Below are 13,220 nucleotides of genomic sequence, written 5' to 3'. Positions count from 1 at the left end.
GTAAAGCCTGAATGAATAGACTGTGACCAGTTCACAACAGCTCTATCCAAGTTGCTTGTTGGTAAACGTCCAGTTCTGATTTCAGTCAGCAGTTGTCAACAAATCCGCTTCATCAACAGGAAATCTAGTCGATGTAAGATACATTGCATTTTATCCTTTGTTTCCAGACCCTTGGCACATGGATGCTTTTTCTCTTTTTTTGTATTTTTTAAAAACCACCTCAACAGACTTGTCATCCTTGTGCTATAAGTATATCTGTATGTGGAATTTGTGGGATAGATTTAATTCTGCATCATACTTTGGGTTTTTATCAGAGTTTACCACTTGCTTTAAAATGGAGTTTGTTCATAATAAATTGATTTTTTTTCAGTTCATTGAAGAAGCCTGATGGAATTTAATTTTTAGTAAATTGAACTATAGTGAGGCAAGTTCCATTTTGGTAATTGAGTAAACAAATTTGCTGCCTTCTCAAGGATAATGTTGGCCAAGACCGTGAAAACAGCAGCCAAAACTCAGATGTTCATTTCACAGCCAAATGTTACATTTTCAATTTTCCAGTACACTGAGACTGCCATCTAATCATATCACAGGTGCTTGTAACCTCTCAGTTCAGAACAGCATTCACTCTTTCTCAAACGTACGCCTTCACCCTCATAATAGGAGATACCATGAAGAGGCAAAGTATTTAGTAATAGCGCTGGAAAGCTGTGAGCAGCTCATAATTATGAATGATTCGTGGTTTCAAGAATCAGCATAAAGAAATATTAAGTGGCATTGGCTAAATATGCTACTTTTTATGTTAACGCAAAGTGATTTTACAATTGAATGCACATTTTCTGCCTTTATATTTAATTGGTCACCATTTATACTTAATATGACTCAAAAGTTTTATGTTGAATTTCCAATGCTTTTATTTGACAATTTTGTTTCCATGCAGTTGTTTACTTGATCATGCTTATTTATAATTTCATACACTTTACAAGGATGTAAGCCTGCCATCTGCTGGATAACATATGTCTGTATGCACGTGTGCTCAGAATTGATTAATGTCTCATCATTCTGACTTTAAAGTTTAAACTGATTAGGCTCAACCATGAGCTCAGAATTTGATGATAATTCAATCTAATTTAATCTTAAAATGAAAGCAGAGATTGCTAGAAATGCTCAGCACATGTGTAGAGAGAGAAAAATGATTAATGTTTTAGGTGAAAGGGAACTTGTCAAAGTTGTGTGTACATGAAATAATATAATAGTTACCAGATTTATTGATCTTTTGTAAAGCTGTAAGCTGGAGCGACATTTACCATTGCACAACTGGAAGATACATCTACTGAATTCAGAGTCATAATCATACAAATGTACAGCACAGAAACTGTCCCTTCAGTCCAATTTGTCTATGTTGATCAGATTTCATAACCTAACCTAGTTCCATTTACCAGCACTTGGCCCATATCCCTCTAAATCCTTCCTATTCCTATATCCATCCAAATGCCTTTTAAATGTTGTAATTGTATGAGCCTCCACCTCTTCCTCTGGCTGTTCATTTCATGCATGCACCACACTCTGGATGAAAATGTTGCTTCTTAGGTCCCTTTTAAACGTTTCCTCTCTCACTCTAAGCCTATTCCTTCTAGTTCTGAATCCTTCCACCCCAGGGAAAAGGCTTTGTCTATTTACCCTATTTGTACCCCTAACCCCTCAATCTCTGATGCTCCAGGGAAAACAGCTCCAGACTATTCAGCCTCTCCCTGTAGCTCAAATCTTCCAACCCTGGCAACATCCTTGTAAATCTTTTCTGAGCCACTTCAAGTTTCACAACAACCTTCCAATGAGAGAGCGAGAGATCATAATTGCGTACAATATTCCAAAAGTAGTCTCGCCAAGGTCCTGAACATCCACAGCATGACCTCCCAATTCCTATACTCAATGCTCTGACCAATAAAGGAAAGCATACAAAACAAACACCTTCTTCACTATCCTACCTACCTGCGACTGCACTTTCAAGGAACTATGAACCTGCGCTTGTTTTTTTCTGTCTTTCTCTAATTTATTGAGGGCCTACCATTCACGATTGGAACTCAGATACTGCAGACTTTCTCACATGCACCTTGATCATTAAAAGCTGTAATCCGGGGATCCAAGATGGCGGCGACCCAGCAAGTCTGAGTCTATAGTGCTCTTCCCAAGACTTGGGTAAAGTGGGTCACCCACCCCCACCACACTCACCAAATCATTCATAATAGCTGTTAAATTTAAATAGTTGCTTAGTATTATATTTAAATAGTCTAATATTTAGTGAAAAATGACCAAAGGGAAGGGAGCCCGCAGCTCTCAACAAGCAGGACCCCCTCCCCCACCCTCTCCCTCTTCAGCTGCAGCAGAGGCGTCCAAAGCTGCCCCGTGGGACTTACCGACGGTAACAAGCCTTGTGGAGATGATCACCAAGCTGGACGCGAAGATCGATGCATTTATCGAGGAGTCCCGAAATCGATGGGAATCACTCTCGGCCGCGCTGCAGAAGCATGGCCGAGACATCCAGGAAATCGAGCGCTGAGTCGGAGGGGCGGAGTTAAAGGCCGCGACCTCCTAGACTGCAGTCCAATCGGCCGTGGATCAGATCTGGACTCTCTAACAGCGAGTCCGGACCTTAGAAAATCATATTGACGACCTCGATAATCGAGGTCGTCGAAAAAATATTTGTTTGCTGGGCCTTCCCGAATGGGAAGAGGAAGGCCAGCTCACAGCATTCCTGGAGCAGTGGCTGCCACAGCTTTTAAATGCTGGATCAGGCCAGGTAAGGGTGGAAAGGGCCTAGCGGGTCGCAATACGTGGGCCCGGCTCAAACCAGTGCCCATGCCCGGTCCTGTTCCAGCTGCAGAGCTATAGGGAGAGGCAGATGCTCCTAGAAGCCTCAAGAAATCTTGGAAAAGATCCCCAAGCCATGATCTATAAAGGATCCAAGATCATGCTATTCCAGGACTTTTCCCCAGCTCTGGTCTGAAAGAGGAAGGCATTCGATGAGGTGAAGAAGCGTTTAAGGGACTTAAATATTCAGTATTCCTTACGCTATCCGGCGACGCTACGCTTTAACCTCGAAGGATCCATATATAACTTTGGATCACCAGAGAAGGCTAAGGAATTCTTGGACTCTCTTAGATAAACTGTAAGCGATAGTGGATGTTGGTTTGCCTTTCCCCCCACTTTGGTCTATATCCCCCCCCTTTTTTTTTCTTGTCTCTCTTTTTTCTTACCTTTATTGTTTAATATGATCATGGGAGTGGGGAGAGGGACTTGATTTTCTCCCCCCCCCACTTGGGGTTGTTTTCTTTTATTACTTTATGTATATATGTGGGTATGTTTGTATGTATATATATGTTGGGGCATTTGGTTAATGTTGGTGGGGGGAGGTGGTTACCTTATTCTATTTTACCTCTGTCTTTAGGAACGGGGTTGTTTCTCCCCTGTTATTTTGTATTATTGTATTTAATTATTACTTGTTGAGATTGTAATTTTATAGTTATATATTTATATATGGTATTAACATTCTCAAATATATCCAGGTGTTGGTGTGAGCGGGGTAGGGTGCTCACTGTTAACTCTAGCTTTGTATTATATTTGAATTCTCCTCATTTTATTGAGGAGCACCTGGGTCAAGGGTGGGGCATTGGTTGGGAGAGGATAAGATGGACTTTTGGAGAGGAAGTGACACTCCCTGGGAACAAGGAGGAAAATCTCCACTTAAGTACGTTTTATTTTTTTTATTTAGAAGTAGGTTTTTATTATACTGTTGTGAGTGTATTAGAGAGCCTTTATTTTTGTAAATTTTATATGCTCTATGCTCGGGATGTTCCAGATAGGGTTTCCCCTCCCGAGGGGTCTCGGATTTGCCCAGATGATTATGGTTGATCAGTCGGTTAAGTGGTGCACCTGGAATGTCAGGGGGAGTAATTCGCCAGTTAAAAGGAAGAAAATATTATCAAATCTTGAGAGAGTTGATATAGCTCTCCTACAGGAGACACACCTGTCGGATAAAGAACACTTAAAATTGCGACAGGGTGGATTTTTTTCTTCTTTTAGCTCAAAAAGCAGGGGAGTTGTTATTCTTGTTCGGAAGAATTTCCCTTTCAAAATCCTAAATCAGATAAAAGACGAATCTGGATGATATATTTTGATTAAAGCCCTCATAAATGGAGAGGAATATGGGATCTTAAATCTGTACTGTCCCCCGGTACACCCCTTTAAATTTATAACGGAAGCTTTTTCAAAATTGATGGCCTTCGGTGCCCGTCATACAATTATAGGGGGAGACTTTAATTGTATTATGGATCCGGAAATAGATAAGATTCCCAAGAGTGCTGCCGGAGTGTCTCCCAGATCTAGACAACTGGCGGATCTGAATAAAGAATTAGGATTGGTAGATGTATGGAGATGTCTTCATCCACAGGGCAGAGATTTTTCTTTCTACTCTAATCCACATAAATGTCATACTAGAATTGATATGATTTTTGCCCCCTCGATTTTTTTTTTAAATTCCATATCATCCTGTAAAATAGGTACTATAGCAATTTCCGACCACACTGCTGTATATATGGAAACTATGGCGAGGAACAATGGGACATCCGCTCGGCATTGACGTATGGACCCCTTCCTGATAAAAGATAGTAAATTTGAAAGTACTTCTCCCAAGAATTTAAAACTTTTTTAGAAATTAATTCAGGTACGGCTAGCAACCCATCAATGATGTGGGAGACCATCAAAGCTTATGCACGAGGTTTGATCATCTCCTACTCAGCGACCCAGAAAAAATTGAAGGGAGAACAACAGCGCCTGCTCGAAGCTTGCTTAAAAGCAGCTGAAACAGCATACGCTGATAGACCTTCTATTATAAAATTGCGAAGGATTACGGCTCTTAGGACAGCTCTAAACACTACGCTTACTCAAACGGCTAAGAGGGAAATATTATTTGCAAAACAAAGGTTATATGAATATGGCGACAAACCGGGTAGATACTTAGCATTTCTTGCAAAGAAAAAGAAGGCTCCTCAGACTATTACGTCTATCAAGGAAAGTACAGGTACTTTGACTCATGATCATAAAAAGATTAATGCGATCTTTAGAGAATTTTAATCTGAGTTATATAAATCGCAGGATTGTGAAGATAGGACTAGGAGGATGCAGTCATTTTTTAAAAATTTGATCTTTCCGGGCCTAACTCCGGAACAGGTATCGGTCCTAAATGCTCCTCTAACAATCCAAGAAATACTCGATGCAATTAGGCAACTCCAGAGCGGAAAGGCACCGGGCCCAGATGGTTTTCAAGCTGAATTCTATAAAGAATTTACAGAAATATTGGCTGATCCACTTATGGACATGTATAACTATGCATATAGTCAGGGCTGTCTCCCGCCTTCGCTGAAAGAGGCAAATATCTCTCATCCTTAAAAAAGGAAAAGATCCAGAAGACTGTACATCATATAGACCAATATCCTTGCTAAATGTAGATTTTAAAATCCTCTCTAAAATGTTAACACTGAGACTAGAAAGGGTACTGCCACATATTATAAAGGAGGATCAGACGGGATTTATTAAGGGCCGTAGATCATCCAATAATATTAGAAGGGTTTTGAATATGATTCAAGCCTGTCATCAGGCAAAGATACCAGGAGTAGTAGTTTCATTAGACGCGGAAAAGGCATTCGACAGGGTTGAATGGTCATATTTGTTTTACACATTGGAAAGGTTTGGCGTTGGACAGGTGTTCACCAAATGGGTCTCAACATTGTATAGTGATCCCAAAGCAGTTGTGGTTACCAATGGATTAGGTTCGGATAGCTTCAGTGTGGGTATGGGCTGCCGTCAAGGATGTCCTCTCTCACCATTGTTATTACACTAGTAATTGAACCACTAGCAGAAGTTATACGGACTGATCCTAATATAACGGCCCCGATGATTGGTACAGGTAAACATAAAATTACCCTTTATGCAGATGATGTTCTTTTATTCCTCCGTAATCCTCTGATGTCCGTACCTCGTCTAATCCAAGTTATTAAGACATTTAGTGCATTCTCAGGCTATAAAATTAATTTTTCAAAATCGGAGGCTATGCCAATGGGTGGCCTGGCTATGACACCCCACTTAGTGGACGGATCCCTGTTTCCCTTTCGTTGGTCCCTGGAGGGTTTCTTATATTTAGGTATTTTTATTACTCCAGTATTTGGTCAGTTGTATAAGGCTAATTTTATGCAATTACTGGAAAGGATAAGGCAGGACCTCCAGCGATGGGGAAACCTTCCAATTTCTTGGTTGGGTAGAATAGCACTAATTAAAATGAATGTTCTACCCCGTCTCCTATATCCTATGAGAATGCTTCCGGTGATGCTGCCAAGGCTGGCACTACGTAAATTATATGGCTGGCTGGGTTCCTTTATTTGGAATCATAGACGGCCCCTCATTAAGCTGAAGAAGCTACAGCTTCCACAGGCAAGGGGAGGACTGGACTTCCCAGACTTTAGGAAATATCAGTTAAGCTCCCTACTAAGTTACATAGCTGATTGGGTCTTGTCTGATCCACAATCAATCTGGCTGGACATCGAGGCCTCTCAAGTAAAATACCCACTTATTAACCTCTTATTTTCAGACAAGAGGAAAATCATTACAGATCATTGTAAAAACCCCATAATACTAAACACAATTAAGGCTTGGAATATAATGCGGCAAAATGAGGGTAATTTACATAAAACATCCCCCTATGCACCGATAGTAGGAGCATGGGGATTCCAACCGGGGTTTACAGATGCCACTTTTAAACTCTGGAGATCCAGGGTTATCTCATGTTTAGGGGACCTATTTAAAGATGGGGTCCTGATGTCTTTTGAACAGCTGCGTCAGAAATTCGGATTACCTAATGGAGACCTCTTTCGATACTTCCAAATTCAAGATTATATACAGAAGAAGACTATGTTATTAGATAGTCTTTATAAATCAGATAGAGAATGTAATGTCCTATGACCAGTGGGGGTATCCTCCATCAGCACTATTTATCATTTACTACATGATGAAGTATCGGGAGATATGGACAATCTGCTTAAAACATGGGAAACGATTTGGGACTAGAAATCTCTATAGAAATGTGGAATGATATTTGGGAAAATGCTAGAAGAATTACTATCTGTAATAGAACCCAGGCTATCCAGCTGAAGGTACTTCATAGGGTCCATATAGCACCGGCTCGATTGGCAAAATTTAAGGCAGGAGCATCTCCAATGTGTCCCAAATGCAAAATAGAGCTAGGCACTCTTGTACATTGCCTATGGACTTGTCATAAGATCCGTAGATATTGGACTAAAGTAGCAAGTACCCTGACAGAAATTTTAGGAACGGAAATTAGGGTGGACCCTATATCTCTCCTTTTGGGCTTTTCGAACTTTCCCTCCCTGGATATGCATGGGAAGAGACTATTTTCTATTCTCCCTTTCTGTGCAAGGAAAAATATTTTGGTGAACTGGGTGGCTGAGGGCCCCCCTGGACTTTCAAACTGGCACAGATTAATTATGGAATGTATTCTCCTTGACTTCCTTACAAATATGGTGCACCAAAAGACTGAATTATTTTATAAAATATGGCAGCCCTTCTTGAATTACATAAATGCAGATATTTCGGCCATCCTAACAAGGGCTTTTATTTAGTGGAGATTACAAACCTGGCTGCTCCGGGGCCCCTTAGGAGAGGAATCCCGCACGAATATGGGTTTTATTACATTTGATGTTAATACATTCCGAGCATGTAAGAGACTTAAGTATACACTCTGGTTAGTTGTAGGTTAGATTAGTAGAAAGTTGAGTTTTGTTTTTTTTTCTATTTCGGGTTTTTTTTTTCCTTTGTTAAATTTTGACTATTGTATATTTGATTTAATTGTATATCAATGTTTGTATTTGAGAGTTTTGTTTATTTTTGTAAACTTGTAAAAATGTTAAATTTCTAATAAAAATATCTTAAACAAAAAGCTGTAATCCATGCTACGATCAGTTGCATCAATATATTGTGATTGGCCTAGACAATGCAAGACTCGTTGCTAATTGGTTTAAGCAATGCATGATCAATCTCTAATTGGCTCTTAAGGTGATGGATATTGACTGGTGTCATTCTAATGATCTCCATACAGGCTCCTTTAAGATGTCAGATGCCTATGGGTCCCTCCTGTTCATTAGTCCTTTTGTTATGTCACTTTTTTTTTACTTAAGATATTTGCCTGTTTCTAAACAGAAAGGGAGGCATATGCATTCAAGACCCCATAAAATCATGTCTGAATATCACCTAATTTGGCAAGGTTCCTGTTAAATCAGACACTTAGTTACATTTGTGTTTCTGCTATGTTTGAATGTTTGGAAACAGTTGTTACCATAAAACTAATGCAGAAGCTACTTTTATCATTTTTTTTAATGTCTAGAAGATTGTGCAATTACAAACTTAAACTTTATAAATAACGTGTTTAATATACAGGTTGTATTTAGTCACTTGCTATATAGTGCTTCTATTACACCAAAACAATACACAGTTATGGTGATGATTCTTTGGTGAGGGCCAATGAGCCCAGTGTCTTATTCAACCTTGGATGATTGGATCTGAAACTAAATAGATCCCTTCCATCCTTGCAATTGTAAGTCTGAACATTAGATTTTGCCTTCACCCTGTTTGCAATATGATTGTGTATTTCTTCGTTGAATGAAGGTAAGCAGAATCACATGATGTTACATTACTATGATCTATATTAATTATTCTCTAATAGTAGGTTCACCAATGAATATACTCTGTATGAATATAACTAAATTAAATTAAGTATTAGTTTGCCTAACAATCCGTCAGTGATGTTGAGATAGTTTATAAGTATGAATAATTAACTTATCCAAAAATTAAGTTTGAAGCTGGAACCTCATCCTTCATCGCACAACTGAAAAACGCATCTCCTGAATCAGTTTGGTTTCTCTGTCTCGAAGGATTTGGGATAGATAGGTAATTTTCAGGTTGGTAAGCTGTAATAGTGAAATACAGACTTCAGTGCTGCAGCTAGGCCAATCAGCAACATTGCTGGAGGAAGGCAGAAAGTTAGAACAACGGGGATGCAACCCATGGTCAGCATGTAACTGTTTTGTGTCTGAACTGCTCTTGAAGCTCGATTTATACCAGTTTTTGTATCATGAACCTGCGCCATTTAGACTGTAAAGTAGATTCAACAGAACAAATCCCTTTCCTGATCTGCAATGTAAAGGCATAGCTGCTTTTAAATGTTACCATTGGCAATATAGTGAATCTGTGCCATTATCTGTTTTTGTCACCTTTTGCAGAGTAGTTTTGTTTATATGCGAGCTTTTACTAGTTTCGTTACTATCTTACTACCAGTGTTCTTCCGTGAAAACTTCCATTTAGCAGAAGCGGATATGGAATTTGTGCAAAAGAAAGGCCAGCTTGTTTTTTCGTTCGTTTTCAGGCGTGCATGAGTTTTGAAAGGATCTGTGCAAAAGTATTGAACAGCCAGGTTTAATAATATATTAATTTTGTTTTTAAATTATTTGTTTGTAAAGTGCTTCTTTGTTGTCTGGGTGCACCTCTTCACTTTGTTTCCCAATTGTTCTCTACATTTAATTTCTCCATTTAGATTTAACTACATGGAAGAGTGTTTCTTATTCTCTATGTAAATTATAATTGGCTCCTTTACAACTGATGGAGACTCTTAACTTCTTTTCAGGTGTTCGTAAAAACAATTACAGTTTCCATAGACCTTTTAAAGAAATTATAAATTTTCCTTGCTCCTGCTTCTGGCCCAAAGATCATCATGTCAAGCTACCTCTACATAAAGAATTGCAGTTGACATGTAGAAACAGAAATAAATGTGGATTTGATCTTTAATGGCTTGTGAATTATGTTTGGTCTTTGGCTTGTGAAATGGATGTTTAATTGATTTTAAATTTGTTTTTTTAATAGGCCATTGGTCAGATCACTTTCCTCTCAGCAGCTATTCGATCATTGGCAGAAGAGACATCCAGTCTTCTTTGTCTATGTTGGCGGTGAATCTCCACTGAAGGTCTGAAACATGTGTATTTTAAACACAGAACTGTCTCACTTTAGTTTCTTTTAATCAACTGCCATAAGTTTTGAAGTTGGATGATGTCTCAAACACAAAGGGAAACCAGGCTTCTTCTAATCTTCCTGTGAATTTATATTTAGCAATTGGGAGAAACATTGCAAAAAAAATGTATCGGCATATTGGGTGAGAGGGTAGGAATTGGTCAGATACTTTTAGCATTACCATGTCTTACTGAAAGAATTAAGGACAACATAAGACAATTCGACGATAATTTCTCAAGTACCTATGTGCAAATTGTACCATTTGACTCCAGAGTAGTCAAAGTGGTGTCTGCTTGCGAATGATAAAACGCATATGCATGCAAATCTAAGGTCAATCATTGATACTTCCGTAAAATATGTAAAACCTCGCCCATATCAGTTTTATATTGTATGAATTACTGTGGAACAGCTCGAAAATGGTTTAATAAAGTTTGACACATTGAGTTATTTTTGAAAAATTATAAAACTGAACAAGTAAAGCCAATGCATTGGATGCAGCACATTTAGAATTTAGGTATTTGACAAATTGTTTCACAAAAAGTTTTTTCAAAACATTTAAAATTTAAGTACAAAAGTTAGAAAAATTGTTGGCTGACAAGAACCAAAGTTTAGCTAAATGGTTACTGCTTGGATTAGAAAGGTTTTGCAGTACTGCACCCCAAGGATCAGTGCGAGATCCAGTTTTGTTGTCACGGTTTGCAAGTTAGTTGGACAGCATACAGGGAGTGCACACGGCTTTTTTAACATTGGTAGTGTCCGTATCAAGAAATGTTTGAAGGCACCGGATACTGCAAAGACTGTGGATTCTGACAACATAGCAATAGTGCTGAAGGCAAGTGTTGTAGAACTTACAGCACCTCAGCCAAAGTGTTCTCGTACACATGAATATCTGCCCAATAGTTTGGAAAATTGGGCAAGTGTGTGCTGTACACAAATGGCAGGAAAATCCAACACCTCCAATTATTGTCACATTAGTCTTACTGTCAGTCATCCAGCAAAGTATTGGAAGGAGTTGTCAGTAATGTTATCAAGCAGCACTCACTTCAGCAATAACTGTTCACTATCACCTAGTTTGGGTTGTGCCAAGGATCTGCTGATCTCATTACAGCCTTGGTTTAAACATGGATAAAAGAATTGAATTCCAGAGGTGAAGTGAGAGTGACTGCCTTTGATATCAACGTAGTATTTGAATGAGCTCCAGGTCATCTCTGCAGGAGTTTCCATGAGTAGTCTATTCAGCTGCTTCATCAATGATCTTCCCCTTATAAAGTCAGAATGGAGATGTCCGTTGATGATTACACAATGTTCAGCACCATTTGTAACTGCTAAGATACTGAAATGTAGTAAGACCCGAACAATATTCGGGCTTGGGCTGAAAACTGGCAAATAATATTTGCGCCATGTTAGCTGACCTCCAGTCATCCAGCACCTTGCCTGTGACTGTTGATGATGAGGTGTAGCCTGGATCTCTGTGAGAAACAGGGAAGTGATTGCTGGGCCTCTTGCTGAGATATTTGTATCATCAATAATCACAGGTGAGGTGACAGAAGGCACTCTGTAAGAAAGGTGGGAAGGATGAGCCAGGGAACTGTAGACCGGTGAGCCTGACCTTGGTGGTGGGCAAGTTGTTGGAGGGAATCCTGAGGGCCAGGATGTAAATGTATTTGGAAAGGCAAGGACTGATTAGGGATAGTCAACATGGCTTTGGGTGTGGGAAATCATGTCTCACAAACTTGATTGAATTTTTTGAAGAAATAACAAAAAGGATTGAGGGCAGGAGGGTAGACGTGACCTATTTGGACTTCAGTAAGGTGTTTGATAGGGTTCCCTTTGGGAGACTGATTAGCAAGGTTAGATCTCATGAAATGCAGAGAGAGCTATCCATTTGGATACAGAACTGGTCAAAGGTAGAAAACAGAGGGTGGTGATGGAGAGTTGTTTTTCAGACTGGAAGCCTGTGACCATTGGAGTGCTACAAGGATTGGTGCTGGGTCCACTACTTTTCGTCATTTATATAAATGATTTGGATGTGAGAAAATGAGGTATAGTTAGTAAGTTTGCAGATGACATCAAAATTGGAGGTGTCATGGACAATGACGAAGGTTACCTCGGATGTCAATGGGACCTTGATCAGATGGGCCAATGGGCTGAGGGGTGGCAGATGGAGTTTAATTTAGATAAATATGAGGTGCTGCATTTTGGGAAAGCAAATCTTAGTAGGACTTGTACACTTACTGGTAAGGTCCCAGGGAGTGTTGCTGAACAAAGGGACCTTGGCATGCAGGTTCATAGCTCCTTGAAAGTAGAGTCACAGGTCAATAGGATAGTGAAGAAGGTGTTTGGAATGCCTTCCTTTATTGGTCAGAGTATTGAATGCAGGAGTTGGGAGGTCATATTGTGGCTGTATAGGATGTTGATTAGGCCACTTTTGGAATATTGCGTACAGTTCTATTCTCCTTCATATCGGAAAGATGTTGTGAAATTGAAAGGGTTCAGAAAAGATTTACAAGCATGTTGCCAGGGTTGGAGGATTCAAGCTGTAGGGAGAAGTTGAATAGGCTGGGGCTGTTTTCACTGGAGTGTCTGAGGCAGAGGGGTGACCTAATAGAGATTTATAAAATCATGAGGGGCATTGATAGGATAAATAAATAAAGTCTTTTCCTGGGTGGGGGAGTCCAGAACTAGAGGGCATAGGTTTAGGTTGAGAGGAGAAAGATATAAGAGTCCTAAGCAGTAGCATTTTCACACACAGGGTGCTATGTGTATGGAATGAGCTGCCAGAGCAAGTGATGGAGGCTAGTACAATTGCAACATTTAAAAGGCATCTGGATGGGTACATGAATAGGAATGGTTTGGACTGATATGGGCCAGGTGCTGGCAGATGAAATTAGATTGGGTTGGGGTATCTGGTCGGCATAGCCGAGTTGGACCAAAGGGTCTATTTCCGTGCTGTCCATCTCTATGGCTGTACGGTTGGTTGGAGGTTAGTCATCTCAGCTCCAGGACAACTCTGCAGGAGTTCCTCAGAATAATGTCCTGGGCTAAAGCATCTTCTGCTTTATCAATGACCTTCACTAAATCATAATTCAGAAGTGGAG

General features: G+C 39.7%; 1 protein-coding gene across 2 annotated transcripts in view; it reads left to right on the top strand.

Annotated features, from left to right (window-relative positions):
• The window catches only part of LOC132813898 (protein disulfide-isomerase TMX3-like), a 143,231-nt gene that overhangs the window by 47,309 nt on the left and 82,702 nt on the right, over positions 1-13,220 (top strand). For both annotated transcript variants that reach the window (XM_060823293.1, XM_060823287.1), the window contains exon 7: positions 9,979-10,078. In XM_060823293.1, coding sequence (XP_060679276.1) covers positions 9,979-10,078 — 100 coding nt within the window. The remainder of the gene's footprint in view (positions 1-9,978; positions 10,079-13,220) is intronic.

Source organism: Hemiscyllium ocellatum, chromosome 4 (assembly GCF_020745735.1).
Source record: "Hemiscyllium ocellatum isolate sHemOce1 chromosome 4, sHemOce1.pat.X.cur, whole genome shotgun sequence".
Taxonomy (NCBI): Eukaryota; Metazoa; Chordata; class Chondrichthyes; order Orectolobiformes; family Hemiscylliidae; genus Hemiscyllium; species Hemiscyllium ocellatum.
Note: the sequence above shows the minus strand (reverse complement) of the source record. Positions and strands in the feature narration are given on the sequence as shown.